At 35.0% G+C, this 19,940-nt stretch overlaps 1 protein-coding gene across 1 annotated transcript in view; it reads right to left on the bottom strand.

The window, feature by feature from the left end:
• Positions 1-19,940, bottom strand: part of FBXL17 (F-box and leucine rich repeat protein 17) — a 278,404-nt gene that overhangs the window by 70,910 nt on the left and 187,554 nt on the right. The window contains exon 7 of the mRNA XM_062513277.1: positions 19,165-19,241. Within this exon, the coding sequence (XP_062369261.1) occupies positions 19,165-19,241 (77 nt within the window). The remainder of the gene's footprint in view (positions 1-19,164; positions 19,242-19,940) is intronic.

Here is a 19,940-nt window from a genome sequence, read left to right as displayed (position 1 = left end):
GCTCTGCAGGTGGGGTCTCACCAGAGCAGGGCAGAGGGGCAGAATCCCCTCCCTCCCCTGCTGCCCACAGGGCTCTGGATGTAGCCCAGGACACACTTGGCTGTCTGGGCTGGCAGTGCCCATGGCTGGCTCATGTCCAGCTCTCACCCCCAGCACCCCCAAATCCTCCTGGGCAGGGCTAATCTCAATCCATTTCCTGCCCAGCCTGTGTTTAGGTTGTACTTGGAATGTCCCTGACCCAGGTGCAGGACCTCGCACTTGGCCCTGTGGAACTTCATGAGGTCTACACAAGCCCCTCTCAGGCCTGCCAAGGTCCCTCTGGGTGGCACCCCCTCTCTGCAGTGTGTCCACTGCACCACACATCTTGGTGTCAGCAGGTTTGTGTCACTGACAAAGGTTTTTAGAGGGGCCAGTCCCAACACCAACTCCTGATGACTACCAGGTCTCCACCTGGACACTGAGTCATTGACCCCAATCCTTAAGTGCAACCATCCTGACACGTTATTCCCCAAGTAGTCTATCCATCAAATCTAGACGTTGCAGCACAGTTTAATTTTTCCAATCATCTAATATCCTGCTGAGGTATCCTATAACTCCTCCTCCTCCTCCCTTCCCTCCTCCATCATTTTTTAAATACCTCTTTCTTTTTCAAAACTTTTCTCTCACTTTCTGCTCTTATTTCTCCACAGGACTTGATCACACAATTCTGACCTACTCTGGCATATAAAGTCAAAAATCACTCTCAACGGAGACAGCAAACTGTATTTTATCTTTCATAAACTCCATTAGTAGACAATTATTCTGCATCTCAAAACATGTGTAATTTTTCCTTCCTATCAAAGGTAATAAATGAGCAATCTAGGAAATGGCATTACCCACATGAAGAGAGGCTGAGCAGGAATCAAACATACAGCGATAGAGGGCAGAAACAACAACCTGATTAAAAAATATTCCTGGCAAAAATAAAAGACTAGAAACAGAAAAATGTTCTACTTTACAGAGACAGCCATGAACTCATGCCTTGGATTTTTATTCCAAGGCAGGACTTCAAAACTGTGCTACCATTGCAAGATAGAAGATATAAAGATCTGAAAAAGATGAATTTTCAGGTTCTTCAAAACCCATCATTTACAGCAATGTTACCTTTCAAGTGTAAATATCACAAGAACTCATTCCATCACAGATTTTGTTGCAAGTTTGAAAGAAACCAAAGGTGCAAAAAGGAGGTGTCTAGCACTGATAATCAATGAAGAAATTTGCATGACATATCAGATGTCAGTTTTCAAGACAACAGAGAAACACTTAGGCAGTATGAATGACTGGCTTTGTGCTTGCAAAGTGAAGCCAGTGTCTGCAACTATGAAAATAGCTTTTCATGTAAAAAATACCATGGTCTTTTTCATGAAAACTGTCTGCTTCTTTTTATCGTATGTCCTAATGCTTACTTATTTTGCTGGCTGAGAAGGATTTGATAAGCTTCAAATGATTCTAGTCATCTATGATATCCAAACCCAAAACTTCAGGAAGCCAATTTCTACAAAGCAGAAAAAATAAATCCCTCTCTCCACTGCTCCTACTTTTCAGGCCTTTCCTGGTGACTTTTCTCTGACTAATACATTTGCAAAGCTTCTTACATTAGGCTGTGTCCATTTTTCTTTCTGAAGTGGAGACTCTGCAGGTCAGCTTGCCTAATTTGGAATCTAAAGTAGCCATGTATTTTGCACATAATTTTCCCTATTTATTTGCTGCCAGACAGTTTGAGGCTTACCTCTGCCTGGAAGACAGAAATGATGTCTCCTGGACCTTGATATCCAGGGAATTACTTCTCAGGGTCCCCTCAGTTGAGAGTTTTTCCTAACATTTCACATCTTCCTATAACAAGTTTTCCATTGTTCATGAATCAAATGAGAAAGGAGATTCATGTCCTCTATTTTAAGTATTAGAGTAACAGATCAATTTGTGAGCTTTCTGGATTATATAAATTTTATATTTTTTTTTTATTTTTAATCTTCGTTTCTGTTTTAAAATGTCACTCTAAACTACTTACACTATATAAGAACAATAATTTTGGAATTATATAAAATAGCTCCAAGTATATTATGTAACCCAACCACAAATTCAGTTATTTTTCCCACCTTATTTTTATGTAATTTTAGCCTATGTTTTCTTCAGTAAGAACAATGAATTGATGCCAAAGATTCTAGACAGAGCAACAAATATTTTGACAATCAATATTGGTCTCTTGGTACTCAAATGCTATTTGGATAGACAGAAGTGTCTTAAAATGTCTGTTAGCTAATTCCACTTTTAAATTGACAACCATGATACTAAGAAAAAGCTCAAAAAAGCAGTTTTTAAATACTGTATGACACATACAATATTTCTGAAATCTGCTTAAAAGTTGGGTGCCCAGGAGTTTGCTCAGAACTCATAAGTACTGCATCTAATTTTAATCAGATTATTGATTTTGTAGTCACCAACTTCACATGTGAATATTTAAGCTAGAACTCCTCACCTGTTATTCTTTTGCTGTTTACAAACAAAAGCAAACCCCAGCTTCAGATGCATTCTGTTGTCATTACCACAGCTGAAATATTTTGCTTGTTCTTACTCTGAGAAGTAGGATGGAAAACAGGTACATGGAAAAGGTAAATATGAGTAATGAAATTAATGTGAGTACAAAACTGAAAGCTAAATTATACATGTATTTGGAGCTGGAAAGAACAACTTAGTTTTAAAAGTTTTTTTCCCATCATAAAGTAGCCACTTTTAAATAGGGATTTGCTTTTCTTCTGAATAAATTAAAAGAGAGCTCAGGACATATCTGAAGAACAAAAGTATTAAATCCACAAAAGCTAAGACAATTTCCTGCAAATATGCAGGTACCAATGGCTAACTACAGACACCGTAATGTGGAGACAACAACAAAACCAATGAAGAGAAGCAGAAATTCTTACTTCTCTAAGTACTTGCTAAGCAAGAATGTGTACTAAAGCTGATGTTTGTAAAGCCACTGTAAATGGAAAACAGAAATGGATGATTTATTAACACTCCCAATCTCAGAATATAAAGACGCTAGAAATTCTTCATATCTGGACACACAAAATTACCTATTAGGATTACAGAATCATTTAGATTGGAAAGTCCAAACATTAACCATCAGTGTCAGGTCCACCACTAACCCATGTTCCTGTGTGCCACTTCTACAAGTCTTTTAAATACTACCCTGGGCAGCCTTCAACATTTCCAGTGAAGAAATTCTTGGAAGGATGAAATCTCAACCTGTTATGGCTCAACTCATTAACAGGGAGAAGAACCTAAGAACCTGATCCTCACCTGGTTACAATATTTTCTGTTTTAGAGAGCAGTAACTTCCCCTCCCCATATATCTCCAGTCTGAGCAGTTCCAGCTCCCTCAGCTGCTCCACGTCAGACTTGTACTCCAGACCCTTCCCCAGCCCTGCTGCCCTTCTCTGGACAAACTTCCAGGATCTCAATGTCTTCCTTGCAGTGAGGGTCCCAGAGCTGGACACAGGATTTGAGGTGTGGCCTCACCAGTGCCAAGTATTAGGGGACAGTCACTGCCCTGCTCCTGCTGCCCCACTGTTGCTGACACAGACCAGGTGTCCTTGGCCTTCTTGGCCACCTGGGCACACCTGGCTCATGTTCAGCTGCTGCTGACCAGCACTGCCAGGTCCTTTTCCCCAGGGCAGCTTTCCAGACACTGCCCCAGCCTGTAACACTGTCTGGGGTTGCTGTGACCCAAGGGAGCTCCTGACACTTGTCACCATGACACCATGACACCATGTTGAACCTCAGACTGTTGGCCTTGGATCCTGGATCCAGTCTGTCCAGACTCCTATGGCTCTATGCAGAGCCTTCCTGCCCTCTCACAGATCAACAATCTGACTTAGAGGGCATTTGATCCCCTTATCCAGATCACTGATACAGAAATTAGGCAGGATAGGCCACAATTCTGAGCAAATCTAAAGGGCAAGAGTAGCTAAAGACAATGCCAATGTAAATGGTTGGATTTACAATAGCCATGAAGAATGAAAAATATCAATGAAAAGTGCCTGATTTTGTGTAAATTTCTGACTCCAAGATCCTGCCACTTCATGACAATTTGCATCCTGGCAGTATTTGTAAGAGGTTCCAGGGATTCTTAACATAGATCTGACTCTTTCAGACCTTGTTCCTGTATAGAAACACTGATCACCTAAAGCATGTAATGAAAAGAAAAGCTTTGGAATATATAATGCATTGTCACAAATTGATGCCAGTTTCTAGCACTCAGTCTCCATCTGGAAAAGAAATAATCTAAACATAATAGAGATAAAGTTCATTTAAACATTTAAATTTGGGGACAAGAGGGTGTATTTACAAAAGCACTCTTTTATACAACATTACTGGTAGGAACAGAAAACCTGAATAGGTTGGGAATGAACATTCCTGCACAGGGAACAAGAAGGATAGTGGTACGTGTCTCTTGTGTATTCTTTTCCCCAAGCAAAGGAGTGGCCTGGCCAAACCCTAACCCCTCTGAAGATGCTCTCCTAGCTCAGAGCTAGATTGCCTCAAGACTATCAAGAGAATTGAAAGGTATTATAAACTCTGTATACAGCATTGTAGAATCTGAAAATGTTTTACTTAATCAATTAAAACTTTGAAAAGAAGAGAGAAAACATTTTCTGAGTTCCTAAACTGATTAAGGTTCCCTCTGACAGCAAAAAATCCAAGGATTCTTTTCCTAAACTGTAGCTGCACATGTTATTGCTGCAACTAATTGGTTTTATTTTTAATTCTTCTGCTTTTTTCCCATGCATCTAAAGCTGCTTTTATTCCCTATATGATATCATCAGATCTTCAAGATGTAAAGTCTATGTCAGACAAAGAAAAAAAAAAGAAAAACCAAACTAAAATAAAACCAAACAAAAAAACCCAAGGCTCTCCATCTTTCACAATCTGATGTGCACCAACTCTCATTCAACAAAAGACCTGTCAGTAGCTCCATTATCAAGTACAGTAATAAGCTTAACTTCTGTGTGCAGTTCTAAGCCACTTCCCATAGGAACTGCACAAATGCTTCTTTGTTAAATCCTGATTCAAGATTACAGACTTTTTATCTGCGAAGTGCAATGTGCTTTAAAATCTCCAGTACTGGAATCTTTGGTAATCAGATGAGTGACAATACACAAAGTTGTAACTGTGATGATTAGAAAATCATAAGCATCTTACATGAGGAACGGAGCAGAGATGGGTGGATAGGTAATTTCACCCACCTAAAGGAAGAGCTTTGTGTACACATTAAAAAAGTATTACAGTTTCTGTATTTTATCTGAAACAATTCCCCCCAAGAACATAATATGATAATTAATACATCTCCATGAACTGGGGAAGTAGGTTCTTGTGTGATAGGTGGTATCTTTAGACCCCACAGCTTTCAGATTGACCTTTAATTTTTATTTATTTATTAAAATACTACATTTTGGGTAGTTATCTCAGTGAGGAGATTCAGGCACTTTGTAAATTTGAAAAAGGTTTTGTGCTGCGCATTTCATATATATGGGCTCAATATTGTTTACAATTCAAGCATTGTTATTTCTTTGTTTGGCACTAGCAATGATATTTGCACTTGCATGAACAGAGGTAAATGTAAGAGGGTACACCTAATTTATACAGTCCATTTCCTTTCCATTAGAGACCTCCCTCTTCCTAAAATCAAATTAAGTGGTATTATGCATTAGCAGAAAGTAATCAAATTGTACTTTATTTTACTACAAAGATTACATTGTTGACCTTTTTATTTTGATTAAAAAATAACAGGAATGCATGTGAAATTTACCAGTACAATATCTGACTTGGGAAATGCTCAGCTGCATTAGAAGTCAAACATGTAAAAAAATTAGTTAAACTGTTATCTAATCTTTTTCCTTTCCCTTAAAGACCCCTTGTAAGATGTTGGCTATGTCTGTACTCTACAGGCAATTTTTCAGTTATGATTATGTAAGAAACAAACATAATGCAAGGTGTGCATGTGTGTGTGCATGCTTGTACCTGCATGTGCAGGCCTTGATAACCAAATATATGTGCAGACCCATGACTGGTGGCAAACCCCAATACACAGGATCACAAAAAGGTATTGTGTATATATACTCAAATATATATACACACAGCCAGTGTATCTTCAGTGTCTTTTACAAAACCTGTGCAAAACCTCACTGCTCATAAATCACAGCTTACAAGAAAACATGGATTGTAGAGGGAATAGTAACTTCAATGAATTAGGTTTTTTTCAGTTTGCAGTTTCTATTAGTTTAAAATGTACTTGTATATTTATTGATTAAAGGAAAAAATAGATTTCTTCTTTCCTTCTTTTTTCTCAGCAGTTACATTTGATCGGAATGGTTTCTTAATCATCTTCCTTTAAATATACGACAAGAACACAGCATGGAAGAGAAAACTAGTTCTGTTTACACAGAATTGTTGAAGTACATCTAGGATAAATAAGAACTGATAAACTCTTAAACAACATAAGAGAAATAAAACAGATCATTTAGGCAGCCAAAGTGAAATTAGTGGGTGTTATGTTTTCTTTTGGTGATATACACAAGTGTCAGTTAACGGAGTTACAGGTAAAAAATGGATACTTCAAGATTTTGTTCAAGTAGGTACTGTTTTGTAGCTGCCAAAAGTATTCCCTAAGAGGGTCTTCTTCATTGAAATTCCATATCAACATATTTTTCCACTTTCTTGGCATATACAGAAACAGTTCCATGTGGGCACAGAAATAACAAAGTCCATAATGAGTCATTACAGTACATGGCCTCAAAGAACTACTTGAAGACTCTAGTGTCACCAAACCCAACACAAAACACACCCACCACTGTAACTCTGATTGATGAATCTGATGTAACCAAAATGCACAAATCAACGAACAGGCAGTGAAATTTTGAATATGCTACTGACTTCACTTTTCCTGAAAAACATAGCTTCAAATACCTTTCTATTTATAGTGTCATAATTTTGCCTGGCCTATCCAAAATCCTGAATGATACCATGTTTTCAATCAGCAGTTCCATGTTCCTCTGTCCAAGACTCTAAAATGCAGCTACAGCTGGGCTACTTTAGGACATCATTAGTTATGACCACAAATCCCCAAGGGTCTAAAAATAGCTTCCAATCGCTTAGAGTACTTCTGTTCCTGTTTAACATGAATCAAGAAAATCTGGTACACCAAGTCAGATAACAAAGTTTTATGGTGGTGGAAGAAATGAAAAGGAGCCATGTATAGACTATCCATAAAGGTTACATTCAACTTGAATGTAAAGGTAACATTACCAATTTCACTGGCAAAAAAGGAAAAAAACAAACCAGTGCTTTTAGGGAAGTAGCAGAGATTCAGATGAAAAGTTAGAGCAGCAAAGGAGATGTACAATACATGTAATTTCAGATTTGGTGCACCAGACCAGCAACTGATTATAGTTAATTATGCTATATTTTCTTTTACCAGGCAGCCACAGTTAAACGCTATGGTCTCCTTGATTTCATTTTTCATAACATAGATGGTACCAGCAAAAATGGTAGGTTAGGGTATTGGAGCATTTATTGCTGCTCAAATATTAATGAGTTTTCTTCATCGTGCCTGATTTAAAAAAAAAAAAGGAAAGTTAAAGATATTGTGTTTTACCAACATGAGAATGTAGCAATATCCAAATAGCCAGAAAGAGGTTTTACTTTTTTTATATCCCAATATTCCCCACATTGGTTTAAAACAAAGCTGTAGGCAACATAACTCTCTCACTGATTTTTAATGACATTTCAGTGTTAGCTGAAAAAAGAAAACAAATATAATTAATTCACAAGGCATTTGTTTTTTCTCTATATAATAAGTTAAAATGTAATGGTGAAACACGTAATTGTGGCCTAAGGAAAAATTCAGTGTGATAAATATGCAGCATAAAGAGCTCCTTTATGCTGAGGAGGAGCCACTGGTTGACTAATCAAGAACTAGAAAGTTATTCTTACATGTTAACACTTGTTAATTATATTTTTTTTCAAGTTTCAGGTTTGTTTCACATACAAAAGTAGCACACTTTTCTTCTTCCCACGAATACAATACTTTGGTAAGATCTGAATTGTGTTGGTGGTTATGAAAAGGATAGTGTCAAAGCTGACTCACAGGTCACCAAACGATGTAACAAGGTCAATGACCACAGTGTACCTTGTGAGATTTAGATTGGTCATTAGAGGGAAAAAACAAAAGTCTTTAGCAGAGTAAACAAAGCACTGATGAAATCTCCAGAGACATGTGGTGGATCCTCTGTCCATGGATGTTTTTAAGAAATATCCAGGCAAAGCAGAGCCACAGAGAGCCAGACTGGACCTGATCAAGAGCTGGTGACATCCCCACCTGGATGCCTGGCTGGATTGAGTGACACAACACAGGTCTCCTTCAGCCATTTCTATGATTTATTGATTATACCAAATTAATAGTATGGCTAATGCTCTAATGCAAGACCTAGACTTTCGAGAAACCCTTACAAACAATAAACAAAGATGATTTCACACTTGACATTTTTTGTTTACTGGTTGCTCACTAAATTTCAGGATAATATTTTTTTTCAATTAAACTGAGGAAATACTTCTGTTTAAGGTCCACTAATTCATATACTCATAAAACAAGATGCATTAATTAATTAGGTATTTGAGAGAACACATATTGTTTAAACATACATTTGACTAGACAATTACTAGTAATGTTGACCTACAGATTTAATCACAGAACATACTTTATTTCATACCTGAAACAGAAATGCTTTTACTGCATCCCCAAATTAAAATTATTTATACAAAATGCAACCTATAATTTCAGTGCTTTCAAAATTTGGTCGTATGAAAACATTCTTTTCCATTTCATCTTTATTCTAATATACATACATAGCAAAAGTACCATGTTCCTAGAGCTCCTGAGTTCCCAAAAGATAACTGAGTTGCATCATATGTATCATACATTCTATTTAAAAGAGTTTTAAGAAATCCCAACAAAACATTGACATGGACACCTCCCCCCCAATTAAAAAAAACAAAAAGAAAACAACAAAAAAAAACCTATTAATGTCCTCAGATTACTGAAAAATCTTCTAAATTTGTAATCTGGATCATTATGCCTAGATAATGACATTTATACATTCCCCTATCTGTATTCTTTTTAGAAGTACCTAAACAGGTTGACATAATGGAATACATTTCACTTACCTATTAAAAATATGTAAAAATGAACAAAATACCTCAAACCACACATTATTGAGAATTTCAGATATATTAGAATTGTTTTCTTACACTATTCAAGAATTCTCTTTAACTATATTTCTTCATTTCTCTTTGTGCTAACAATCTTATGCATTACATTTTTGGACATACTTTCCTACCCTTCTGTATTAGGCATCTTGTAATTAGAAGAAATATGGTTCAGTACGTATAGATAAAATTAAGAGATGATGGCACCAAGCCAAAGAGAACTGCAAATAAAGCAATCTTGCTGTCTGAGTGTTCTGGAAAGATACTTGACATTTCATAAGCTAAAATGATTCCACTTGACTTAAGTGAAACTAAAATACATAATTTAAAAGCTACTTTGAGAAAAAAATTTTATAGAAAACTCTTCAAATATTTGAAGTTGACCAAAACAAAATTTTTATGTCAATTTAATAATTTTTGAAAGCACAATGATTACTTAATTATTTATCAAGTTAATCACATTGCCTCCATTTGGTAACAGAACAGTTTCTACACTCTGTTCTATGCTGTGAAGAATTTACAGTTTAAAAAGACAGCATGAACTTATTTATATAATTCATTACAGATGTAAAAATCAAATGATTCTGTCATATTAAAGCTAATCCAGAATCACAGTTACAGGAATGCAGAGAGGAAGTACCCCTCATTACATTTGACTAAATAAATTAAAATGTTTTTTGGATGCATCCTCTGTTCTTAGACAAGTTGATAAAATCCCATGTTATCAAATTTTTTTAGTAAGTATTTTGCTGTTGAGCTGTAATTCATTTTTCAGACTAATACGAATTTAAAATTATCCAGTCCCTATTACTTGATATTTAAGTATTAAGCAAATACAATACTTACACATAACATAATGTTAGTAGCATAATTCTAAATTATGTTATTAATGCATATTCATAGCGAGACCTCAGTAATATGTCAAAAAGCAGATATGTACTAAAGTTAGAATTTGTTTTCATGTTCTCCTACTAACAGTTAAAAACATTGAAGCATTAAACTGTTTTAATTGAACATTTCATGTTTTTAATTAAAAAAAAAAAGCTCTAAACCAGTATTTATCATTTTGCTGTGGTATTAACAATTTAATTTCCTTTTTATTCTAGTCAGCTGCATCAGTATCTTTATCACTATTTTTTCATCCATTTAAAGAAAAAACCTCATTTCAAGGTATTCATTCCCTTAGCACAATTCTACTACAGAAGACCACAGAAATCACTACAAGAATATTTTTTTAAAACTTAGGCATTCAAAATAACTGCACTACTGGTATGTGTACAAAGCTCTTTATTTGAATTTTTTAAGGCAGGCAGATAGATTATGTTCAAACTTATATTTTTCTTGAGTAATTTGAGTATTACTATAATTCAACAACAAACCAAGAGAAAATACAACAAAACAGAATATGGAAAGAAAATTATTCCACCTAAAAATGAATGTTTTTAAAGATTTAACTTAGTTTGAGCAATTATGATGAAATTACTTTATTACTTGCTAAGTTCAAACAACATTTTTTATGTTAAAGAACTGTGAATGAGCTTGTCCCTTTTTGGATGGAAGCTGAAGAAAACAGTCACTTTTATTTAGGCTGTAGAAACATTATAGAAACACACTAACTTTAAAATGTAATTTGTAAAATATGCTTTATAGTGCAGTAAAAAAGGGGATCATAAAACTGGCTCCTAGAATTTAGGAGAAGTGAATTGCAACTGCAAACTATCAGTCATCAGTCCCCCTCTGAGACTAATACTTGGTTTATATGAATAATTTTAAATGTACCAAATGTATGGATTTTTTAATGTATATTGTTAATAGCTACCAAAAAAAGTGGTTTAGGGGAAAATTTTAAACATATTCAGAAGTATAATGAAGTAAATTTAAAACTGGATTATAACAACAGTGTGTTAATATGAGTTGCAATTTGGTGTTTATCAGAAAATATTACAGGTTTTAAATATTTAAATTATTCTATTCAAGCCAGAAATAAATTCATGCTAAATAAAGTTTCACTATTGTTTTTATTAAGTAAATCTACCTCTGACTGCAAATCAAATGTTCTGTTAGAATTGGAATTCTACCTTGCAGTGTGACATAATAAATACCATTTGAAATGAAAGTATAAAATGACAATACATTTTGTTGGTAGTCTGAGGGGCAAAATCAAAATTAAAAAAAAACAAAAACAACAATGACCCTAACATTCATAATATGATCATAATTGCACAATTTACATGTAATCTTTAAATCAGTCTTGAGCTCCACAGACAAGTTGTGTAGTAGCTCACTAAGGAGAGGCACCCAGCACACTGGTTTTAATACAGGGGTTAACAAGTGCACCGGAGGATTAAAGCTATATGTTTCTACACAAAAAAAAAAAAAAAAAAAGAAAATACAACTGACACAAGAGAACAGAAGCCAGATCTTGAGTTAAATGAAGTTTGGTATTATATTAAAGTCTCCGAGCACAGTAAACAAAGCAAGAATCTGAAAATATATTTCTGGTAGTATGCGCAGAGGTTCTGGCCATTTCGATTTTTGCTGTATCAGAAATATGTGTCTTGGAACTCAGAAATGAGGTGCATTTTTCCTGAAGATTAACTTAAGCACTTCTCTCTAGTGATAAAACAGAACAAAATTAAACTTTCTATTATGACTGAAAAATTGCTGCCAAATTTCTCACCAAAGAATTGAAATAACAAAACAAAGCACTATGCTTCCCACAGAAAAGCTTAAATTAAAATAACAGTACCTGTGGATCTCTCTACAAGACAAATCAAACCTGAAGTACAACACATCTCTGTTTTCCACAGTGAGAACAAGCAACTGGGAACAAGCTGTGTACAAATCATAGGCTTCTGCTCTGTTCATCTTGACAATTCAAAAGTGTATCTACATCCAGCTTCCTCCAGCTGGCTATTATACTACATTATTTTTAAGGGTACAGGTTAAGGGGGACAACCCACCTTCCACTATTCAAAAGCTGGTTTGAAATTTTGTCTCATCTCATTGCTTATATAGAAAATCCTTTATTATGTACCATAGGACAAAGGATTTGCAACTGTCTGTTATTTGAGAAATATGGTATTGCAGTAGTTTATCTCACTGTATGGGTCTTGAAGATGCACAGTGGTATCTCAAATCAACTTCTAAAGAAAACTGCATGCCATTTTTGTAACATTGGGAATACAGGTAAAACTTACAGAAAAAGAAAATTTGGGGTTTTGATAGTTATGAATTATATATGGTGCTGACAAGACTGTTCAAGAGCTCTTTTCTGCTTCAGGGATTATTTTTGATAAAGTTTTAATTTGACTTTTCCTTATTAATGATTTCTATAGACAAGTGACTGAAGTTTTCTATTCACTCCTGAACATTCCTGAAAGTTCCTAACAAAACTGAAAAAATATGTCCTCTGCTAGTGTTCCATTCCCAAAATACATGAATATGCAGCTATCTTTTCTCGCATTAATAAGTCTCTTGGTTTCAATGCCAGTATGATCCCTTATGGAAACCAAATTAGGTGTCAATACCTGCAAGACTCCATGTGAGCAACTATTCAAAACTAAGACAACAATAAATAAATAAATATAAACCCAAACAAGTTAAAAAAATGTCCTCACAAAAGCTCTACACTGTAATTTTTCCTCCTACCTGAAGGGAAATTTTCAGAGGTTTTGAAATAAGTGAGAAGACTCGAACTTCTCCCTGCACACTCCAACATAAACAGTAATGCAATTATAATGGAGGAAGAGGCAGTAAGTTGTAATAGGTATTGTTGGTTTGTTAAACTACATAAAACTCTGAAACTCTCTGCTGCTGCTAGAATAAGCTTTCACTGATCCTCATAATTACCAGGGTTTCTATGGAAATATTTGCTTCAGAATTCAGAAAGAGTGAACATTTTAATGCCAAAAGCAAACAAAACCTCTTTACTAGTTGCTAGATATTGTGAAAGGAAGTAAGTACCATTAATACATACAAGAGGGTACAGATTGCTTGCTACCTACTTACTCTTCAGGTAATTTAAGTCTTAGTCTCCTGGAGTTAAAGTTACAACCTATGCACAGAAAACGAATACTAAAACCAAGCAAAGAACCTCAAAATTTGGCACTAAACATCAACAACCCAGCTGATTTCCTTCAGTGAAATCAGGTTTCTAAATAAGCAACAGAACAAAAACTAGAGAGAAAATGTTTTTGTGTAAAGGAAAAGTTTATAAGAAAGCAATATATATGTATATATAGAGTAGTTAGATAATACTATGTACTATAATATATTACCACCATTTTATACAAGCACAAACATACATATATAGATAACACATGGCATCACTAAAAAAAGTAACAGAGGCCCTGGTCCTTAAAAGATTATCAGTTCATTTACCTACAACATAAACATGGATGCCAGTGTGATCACTGCTTGCACTCATTACTCATTAAAAGAGTGCAAAAGAGAAAGAACCACATACAGGATAGGAAAACCCAATAGGGGAAAGATTTATTCAAAGAAGACAAACTTGGAATTCAATATAGCAACTATTCAAAATAATTTTGAATGACAAAATGGAAGTTGTATTTATTTAAATTATATAAATTGATGAAGGGATTGCAAACCAGTAAAGGGTGAGGATGAAATATTTTAAACTCAGATATGTATTTACCACCTATCCTATTCTGTTCACCCATAACTTCTGCTCTTATGGCCCCAAAAAACGTATTTGCCTTCTGAATTATATTGTACAGGAGACACAGTGTTTTAAAAATAGATTTTAAAAAGCTAATATTAAGAAAGAAAGTTTTAGTGAGATCAAGCCTCAGAGACATTTGCTAATCCAAGTAAGAAGCAGACATTAAACATTCATTTTTTCAAAAATACCCACTGCATGCTTATTCTTTATGATTTACATGACAAACGCTAAATATCGGAGAGGAAATGCAAGAAACTCTCAGTAGGACAACCTGATCCCTTAATAACTAAAATATTCTATTTAAAAATAGAAAGCATATGTATCCTAAATATTTAAACATTAGAATTTAATAATATCTTGGGCAACTATTTTAACATTGTTAGTAGCATCTCACTTCAGAGAAAATAATTCATAATCCAGTTATGAAAAATAAGTGCAAGTAACAGTTTCGGTTTTTTCTTGTGACAATTAGACTTGATTCAGTATAAATGCTATCTTATTCCTCCAGATTTCTGCTTTTAACAGCTATGTCCTATCTATAACATTTTAATATAAAAACTATATAACTCCATTACAGTTTGTTGAAATTATTTTTTTTCTTCAGCAAATACCCTCAGCAGATGAAAAACTTTTAAAAAAACCCCATGTGTCCCCAGAGACACTAAATGCATCATTAAATGTTGAAAACAGGCAGTATGAAAAAGGAATAGTATCCCTTTTAGAAAAGAAAAAGGCTACATATCTAGAGATCTCTTTTTCAATCCTCAGAATCTTACAGTTTTCAGCAAAAGACCACAGTTCATCTCAGCTCCTTGTGCCAAGCATTTCTTTTGAAAGGCTTTGTGCAATTACTTTACAGCTAGAAATAGAGACTTTTAAAGTTGCACAAAATCCAGAACTACTAGGTAATGGAAATTCTACAAGACAACTATGAAGACAACTGTCATCTTCTGCAGGTTACTTGACAGGCAACATTGTGTGATAAATTTATTCCCTGCACTCTGCTAACTGCACTCCTAGTAATGACCATTTGGGCACTTTGTTTTTTTCAGAAAGCTCTTTGGTGATTTTGCAAGGCACAGCTGTATAAAGTGCTGGATTTGAACACTTCCTGTCAAACATTTTTCAAACGTGACTTCTTTAGGGGTTTATTTTTTGGGGGGATGGTGTTTTGGCTCTTTCCCCTTGAAATTATTTTCTGCACTTTTAAAGGAAACACTGTTCTGACTGCTTTTCAAAATTGGAAGTAAAGCATTAGACTTTTATCTTTCACTACTGCAAAGAATGTGGTTGTAAAGTAATTCTTAGTAAATATGCACTTAACATTACTGCAAGATCAGATCCTTAAATCACCCATTCCTGTTTCACAGACTAGTTTCATCGAATCTTTTTATCTTTGAGCACAAAATCTCACTTTTGTGTTTCAGAGTGCATAGCACTCTGCACTGTTACAGAACTTGATAAGTAATAATTTACTCAAAAACAAATTCCCAGCACTAAGGATATCAATAAAACCCAGAACTACAGCATAAAATTGAAGAGACAGTTACACAATTCTGTGTGTGCTTGCTGCCCTAGCTCACCGCTCTGCATCTTCACATCAACCTAATTCATTTGACACACTGTCTCCCCACAGCTGAGAAAGTCCTGCTTCCTTACCACTTCTTAGGAAAAGCTTAAATACAAAACCCGCTAAGTTTAAGTAAAGTTAAGGTTGTGACACAAATCAACAAAAGGCAGGAAATTCAAAGATAATACTGACAATCCATGCTTAATTCATGATTGCCTAACAAAAGGGTGAAATGCCACAAGGAACTAATGTTTAGTTTTAACTTCACTCTGTCTCTGCTCTTGGGCAAACAGGTGCTTATCTCAAAGTTTATACTAATTCAGTCTGCCCTGTCAGTCTAGATGCATTCTAATGATTATTTAGCATTTAACAATGTGTTGGATTGTCAACGTACTAACATGGTATAAGATATCATGAATTAAAAATACATCTTGAGAAAATTATGCTAGACTTATATAAGGGTATAATAACATAATTTCTTTCAGAAGTAAACAAAACACATTTTTGGTATACAAAAATACAAAATTATTCACTTTGCAATGCAACATGAAATAATGGTTTTTTTTCTCTCATCTGCTAGCAGGTCTCAGTATGTATAGATACTTCAATTTTTGTTTGAATACCATCTGTCTGTATACTATAAAGAATATCTTTCTTCTCAGAAAAATGTCAGAGAAAAGAATGTAGCCTATGGCTGCATAATTAGTAGTGGGTTTTATTTAATCTTTTAGGTTTCCAAATAAAATGTAGTATTTTAATGCACTTTAAAAATACTAATTACATTTAAAAAGTACACCTGGTAGCTTTGTATACTATCTATCCTATGCAGAAATTAGAAAAACAAAAGAAGGATATTAATAAAATGACGAAGATTGCACTTCACAGCCTTCTCTAGAGGACACGAAATTACCTCACACATACATACCTTATTGAGTTCATTGAAGGAGAACAATAACAGTTTTTGCTGTAAAAATTCTTTATTTACTGAAGTTATTATTGATAAAGTAATGCAACACATGATTAAAAATTTTGCTGGAAATTAGCAATGTTACTCTTTTTTGACCAGTTGAGTTACTAAGCAATTATGATCTTGTCCCAACATCAAAATTCTGCTAACTCTTGCAGCATAAAAACCTACCTCTGACCAGTTTCAAAGAGGGCTTTCAAAATCCTGTATCTGTACAAACCTGGTGTCAAGATTTTGTCAAAGTGGAAGTAAAGATAACTGTGTTTCACTCTCAGGATAATCAGAAACAGGACTGTGGTCCCACCAGTCACAGCCTCACGGAGCCTCAGACACTCCCTGGTGGAGCCCGAACAACTACATGTGGGAAGTTGTTAAGTAAGACCATGGGACACCACCTAAAAGGTTCCCTGAAGTCAGGTATGTGCTCCTCAGCTGATTTCCTCTACTGAGGACACCAGGGCTTCAAAAGTCTCTGAGGAACAGTGGCTGCTCTTCTCCCCTTGAGAGACAGATTCTTTGATAAAGGAGGTTCGACAATGAACAGAGCTTGCAGCACTGTAAGGGGCTCACTTTTTAACTTACAAAAAGCAACAAAAGCAAATGTGAGAAAGTCTTCAACTGAATTGCCAGAAAATAAATGAGAAAAGGGCAATGCCTGGCTCAATGCTGCAACACTCTTGTTAACCTAATTAATATTCACTTGCTATCACATTTTTAATCTAAGGCAAAATCTTGACTTCCTCAGAAACAATCAATTATGCTTATAAATTCTACTTTGTTACAATTTGTTTTGCATTTTCAGTTCAGATATTAAAAGCAGAATTTATTTGTCAAGTTGGCATGCTGAGACATGCTGAAGATTATAATGCTAATCAATTAGTCAATAAAGTATCAAAAATCTAACAGTATCTCAGCTGTTTTATTGGATCCTTAATAGCAAAAATAGTTAAGAATTTTTAAGCCAATAGTAAAGCAGTGTAGCAACACTATTAATAGAAATTATCCTCAAAGTCCCAGTAACGGAGTGCAGTGATGCTAAGTGACTGCAGATTACATGATAGTGACAGATGGGCCTTAGGATGCAGAAGAGAAGCTGAGGCTGGATAGAGCTAATCAGCCAAATGATACATTTATTCTCATTCATTCTCTGAAACACGCTTCCTGCCTTTGTGGCTTCCTGCCACACCTGTCCATCTAGCTATGGACACTTCCTTTTCTCTGTCATTATCCTTTCATAAATACAGTTTTCTCTATACTAGGTTTCTTTGCTTCAGTTTTTCAGTTGTTTTCCTACTTGGGGAAAAATCATGTTTTCCTCTGAGTAAGTGTAGTGAATGAAGGATGAAATCAGTTTGAGAAATTATTGATGCTCAAGACATGGATTCCATTATGCCCATGATAACTCTTTCCACATGGGGTATTAGAGTCAGAAGGGACAAGAGTAGGGCCCGTAGACCCACAGTACACAGACCAAGTCTGCCTTCAGACCCTGTCATGCACCTGTCGTCCTTCAGCAGTGACAAGAAGCACCTTCATTATTATCACCTTGTGTTCTGCAGACAGTTTCTCTCCACAATTTCCACAAGACATTTCACAAATTCAGAAATTAATCTTGGACTAGAGCTGAGAAAAACCATTTTCAACACCGACAACATCTGTTCTGCCCATGGAAGTACAAATAACAGCAGACCAGAGGAAAAGGCCATGAAGGACCATGTTCTCTCTCCTCTGGCATGCTCCAGGCTCTGCAGCTGCAACAGTTGCATGATTCTAGTACTGTGGACATAAGGTGAACAGAACTCTGCAGAACAACATACCCTTGAATGCAAAATACAAACCCTCTGAAGTGCAGAATTTGAAAAGAAAAATAGAAGAATGAGTTTGCAACCACTGGAATGGTAATTTATCACTTTAGACATAGTAATTCTTTATTAAAATCTAGGGACTATTAAGTTTAAAAAAAATAGTGAATGAGAAACAAAATAATCAGCAAGCCTGGAGTGAACATCTCAAATATACAGTTTGTAAATCCTACTGAAATGTAGGCATCTAAGTGGGAGACAGACATTTGAGACTCCGGTCTTATGGCAAAAGTAAGTGTCTTAATTAAGGTCAGTGTCTTATTTGGAAAAACAAGCACTAGAAGTTTTCCTATACTCAATAAAAAATCTGTCATTCTATGTGGTCTATCAGAGTGGACATTTAATTCCTATGATGCTCCTCTGTCTTTTACCATAGCAGAATTTTTGAAGGATCATCAACCTCATTCAAATTTTATGGCCTACAGCATCAATCCACATTCTTGCTTGCTTGCTTATGCTTTTACAGCATCTAGAAACACATACATATTTTTTGGTTTTCTCTCAAATGTTCTCCTGGTCTCCAGGACTATTCAAAGTCTGCCCAGTCTGCCCAGTAATCACCAATTCTATAAGGACACTTTGCAGCAAATATATACACTGACTTTTATACTTCCAACCACAGATATTTTTAAGCAAATCAAACATTTTTTATAAATTTCCTATTTATGGATGAAGGTTTTGAAAATTTTTATCTCTACATTTCAAGGACTTTGATAACAGTCCCTGTGAACTCCAGTTCAATCTTCACAAAAAATAAAGATATAGACATATTACATACCATAGTCTGTGATCTTACAGGATACTAAATACAGTTCTTTCAGGTTCCGTCCTTCTCTGGCAATTACCTCCACACATCTGGAAAACACAGTAAAATGTGTTACTGTTATAAGTCAGTAAATTAAGATTTACTTTTAAATATCAAGAGTACACTCCACAGGTAAAATGTCCTGTATCTCAGTTTCTTCATTGTGCAAATGACTCCATACATTTTACTGAAAATGAATATGGCTACATGTTTACACTACAGAAAAGTATTATTTTAAATTGAATGTCTTTATATGGCTATTCCCTTAAGTCTATGAATATGCGAGTTGCTTGAAATGTATACAAACAAGCACTTTGGAAAATTACACAAATGTGAATTTCCATTTCTTTATTACTTTGCAAAGTTTCTGTTGCAAATTTTAAGCTTTTTCAGCTTTCTTCTAGGGAAAAACTATAAATGCACTGCAATGAGCACAAAATGTAAGAAAATGTAATTTTAAATTCATGTTTGTATGTATTCAGTGATTACTGCATGAATCAGCATTGATCATGTCATAAAATGTTACATGATCATGGTGTTCCAACACATTGGTAGAGAAGCTTGTACAGATGAGAAAACAGTTCATTCGTTTGCCTTATCATGACTGTGATGAATATGCTATGAAACACAGAGGTTTTTATTATACTCTTGCTGTTTGTTTGTGTAAGCAAGAAAATTAATATGAATTAATTAATGGATTAAATAGTAGCTTATTATGTACTTGTGACCAAGCTTATATTACAATACTA

The sequence above is a fragment of the Cinclus cinclus genome, chromosome Z (genome assembly GCF_963662255.1).
Source record: "Cinclus cinclus chromosome Z, bCinCin1.1, whole genome shotgun sequence".
Taxonomy (NCBI): Eukaryota; Metazoa; Chordata; class Aves; order Passeriformes; family Cinclidae; genus Cinclus; species Cinclus cinclus.
The sequence above is the reverse complement of the archived record's forward strand: the minus strand, read 5'-3'. Positions and strand labels throughout refer to the sequence as shown.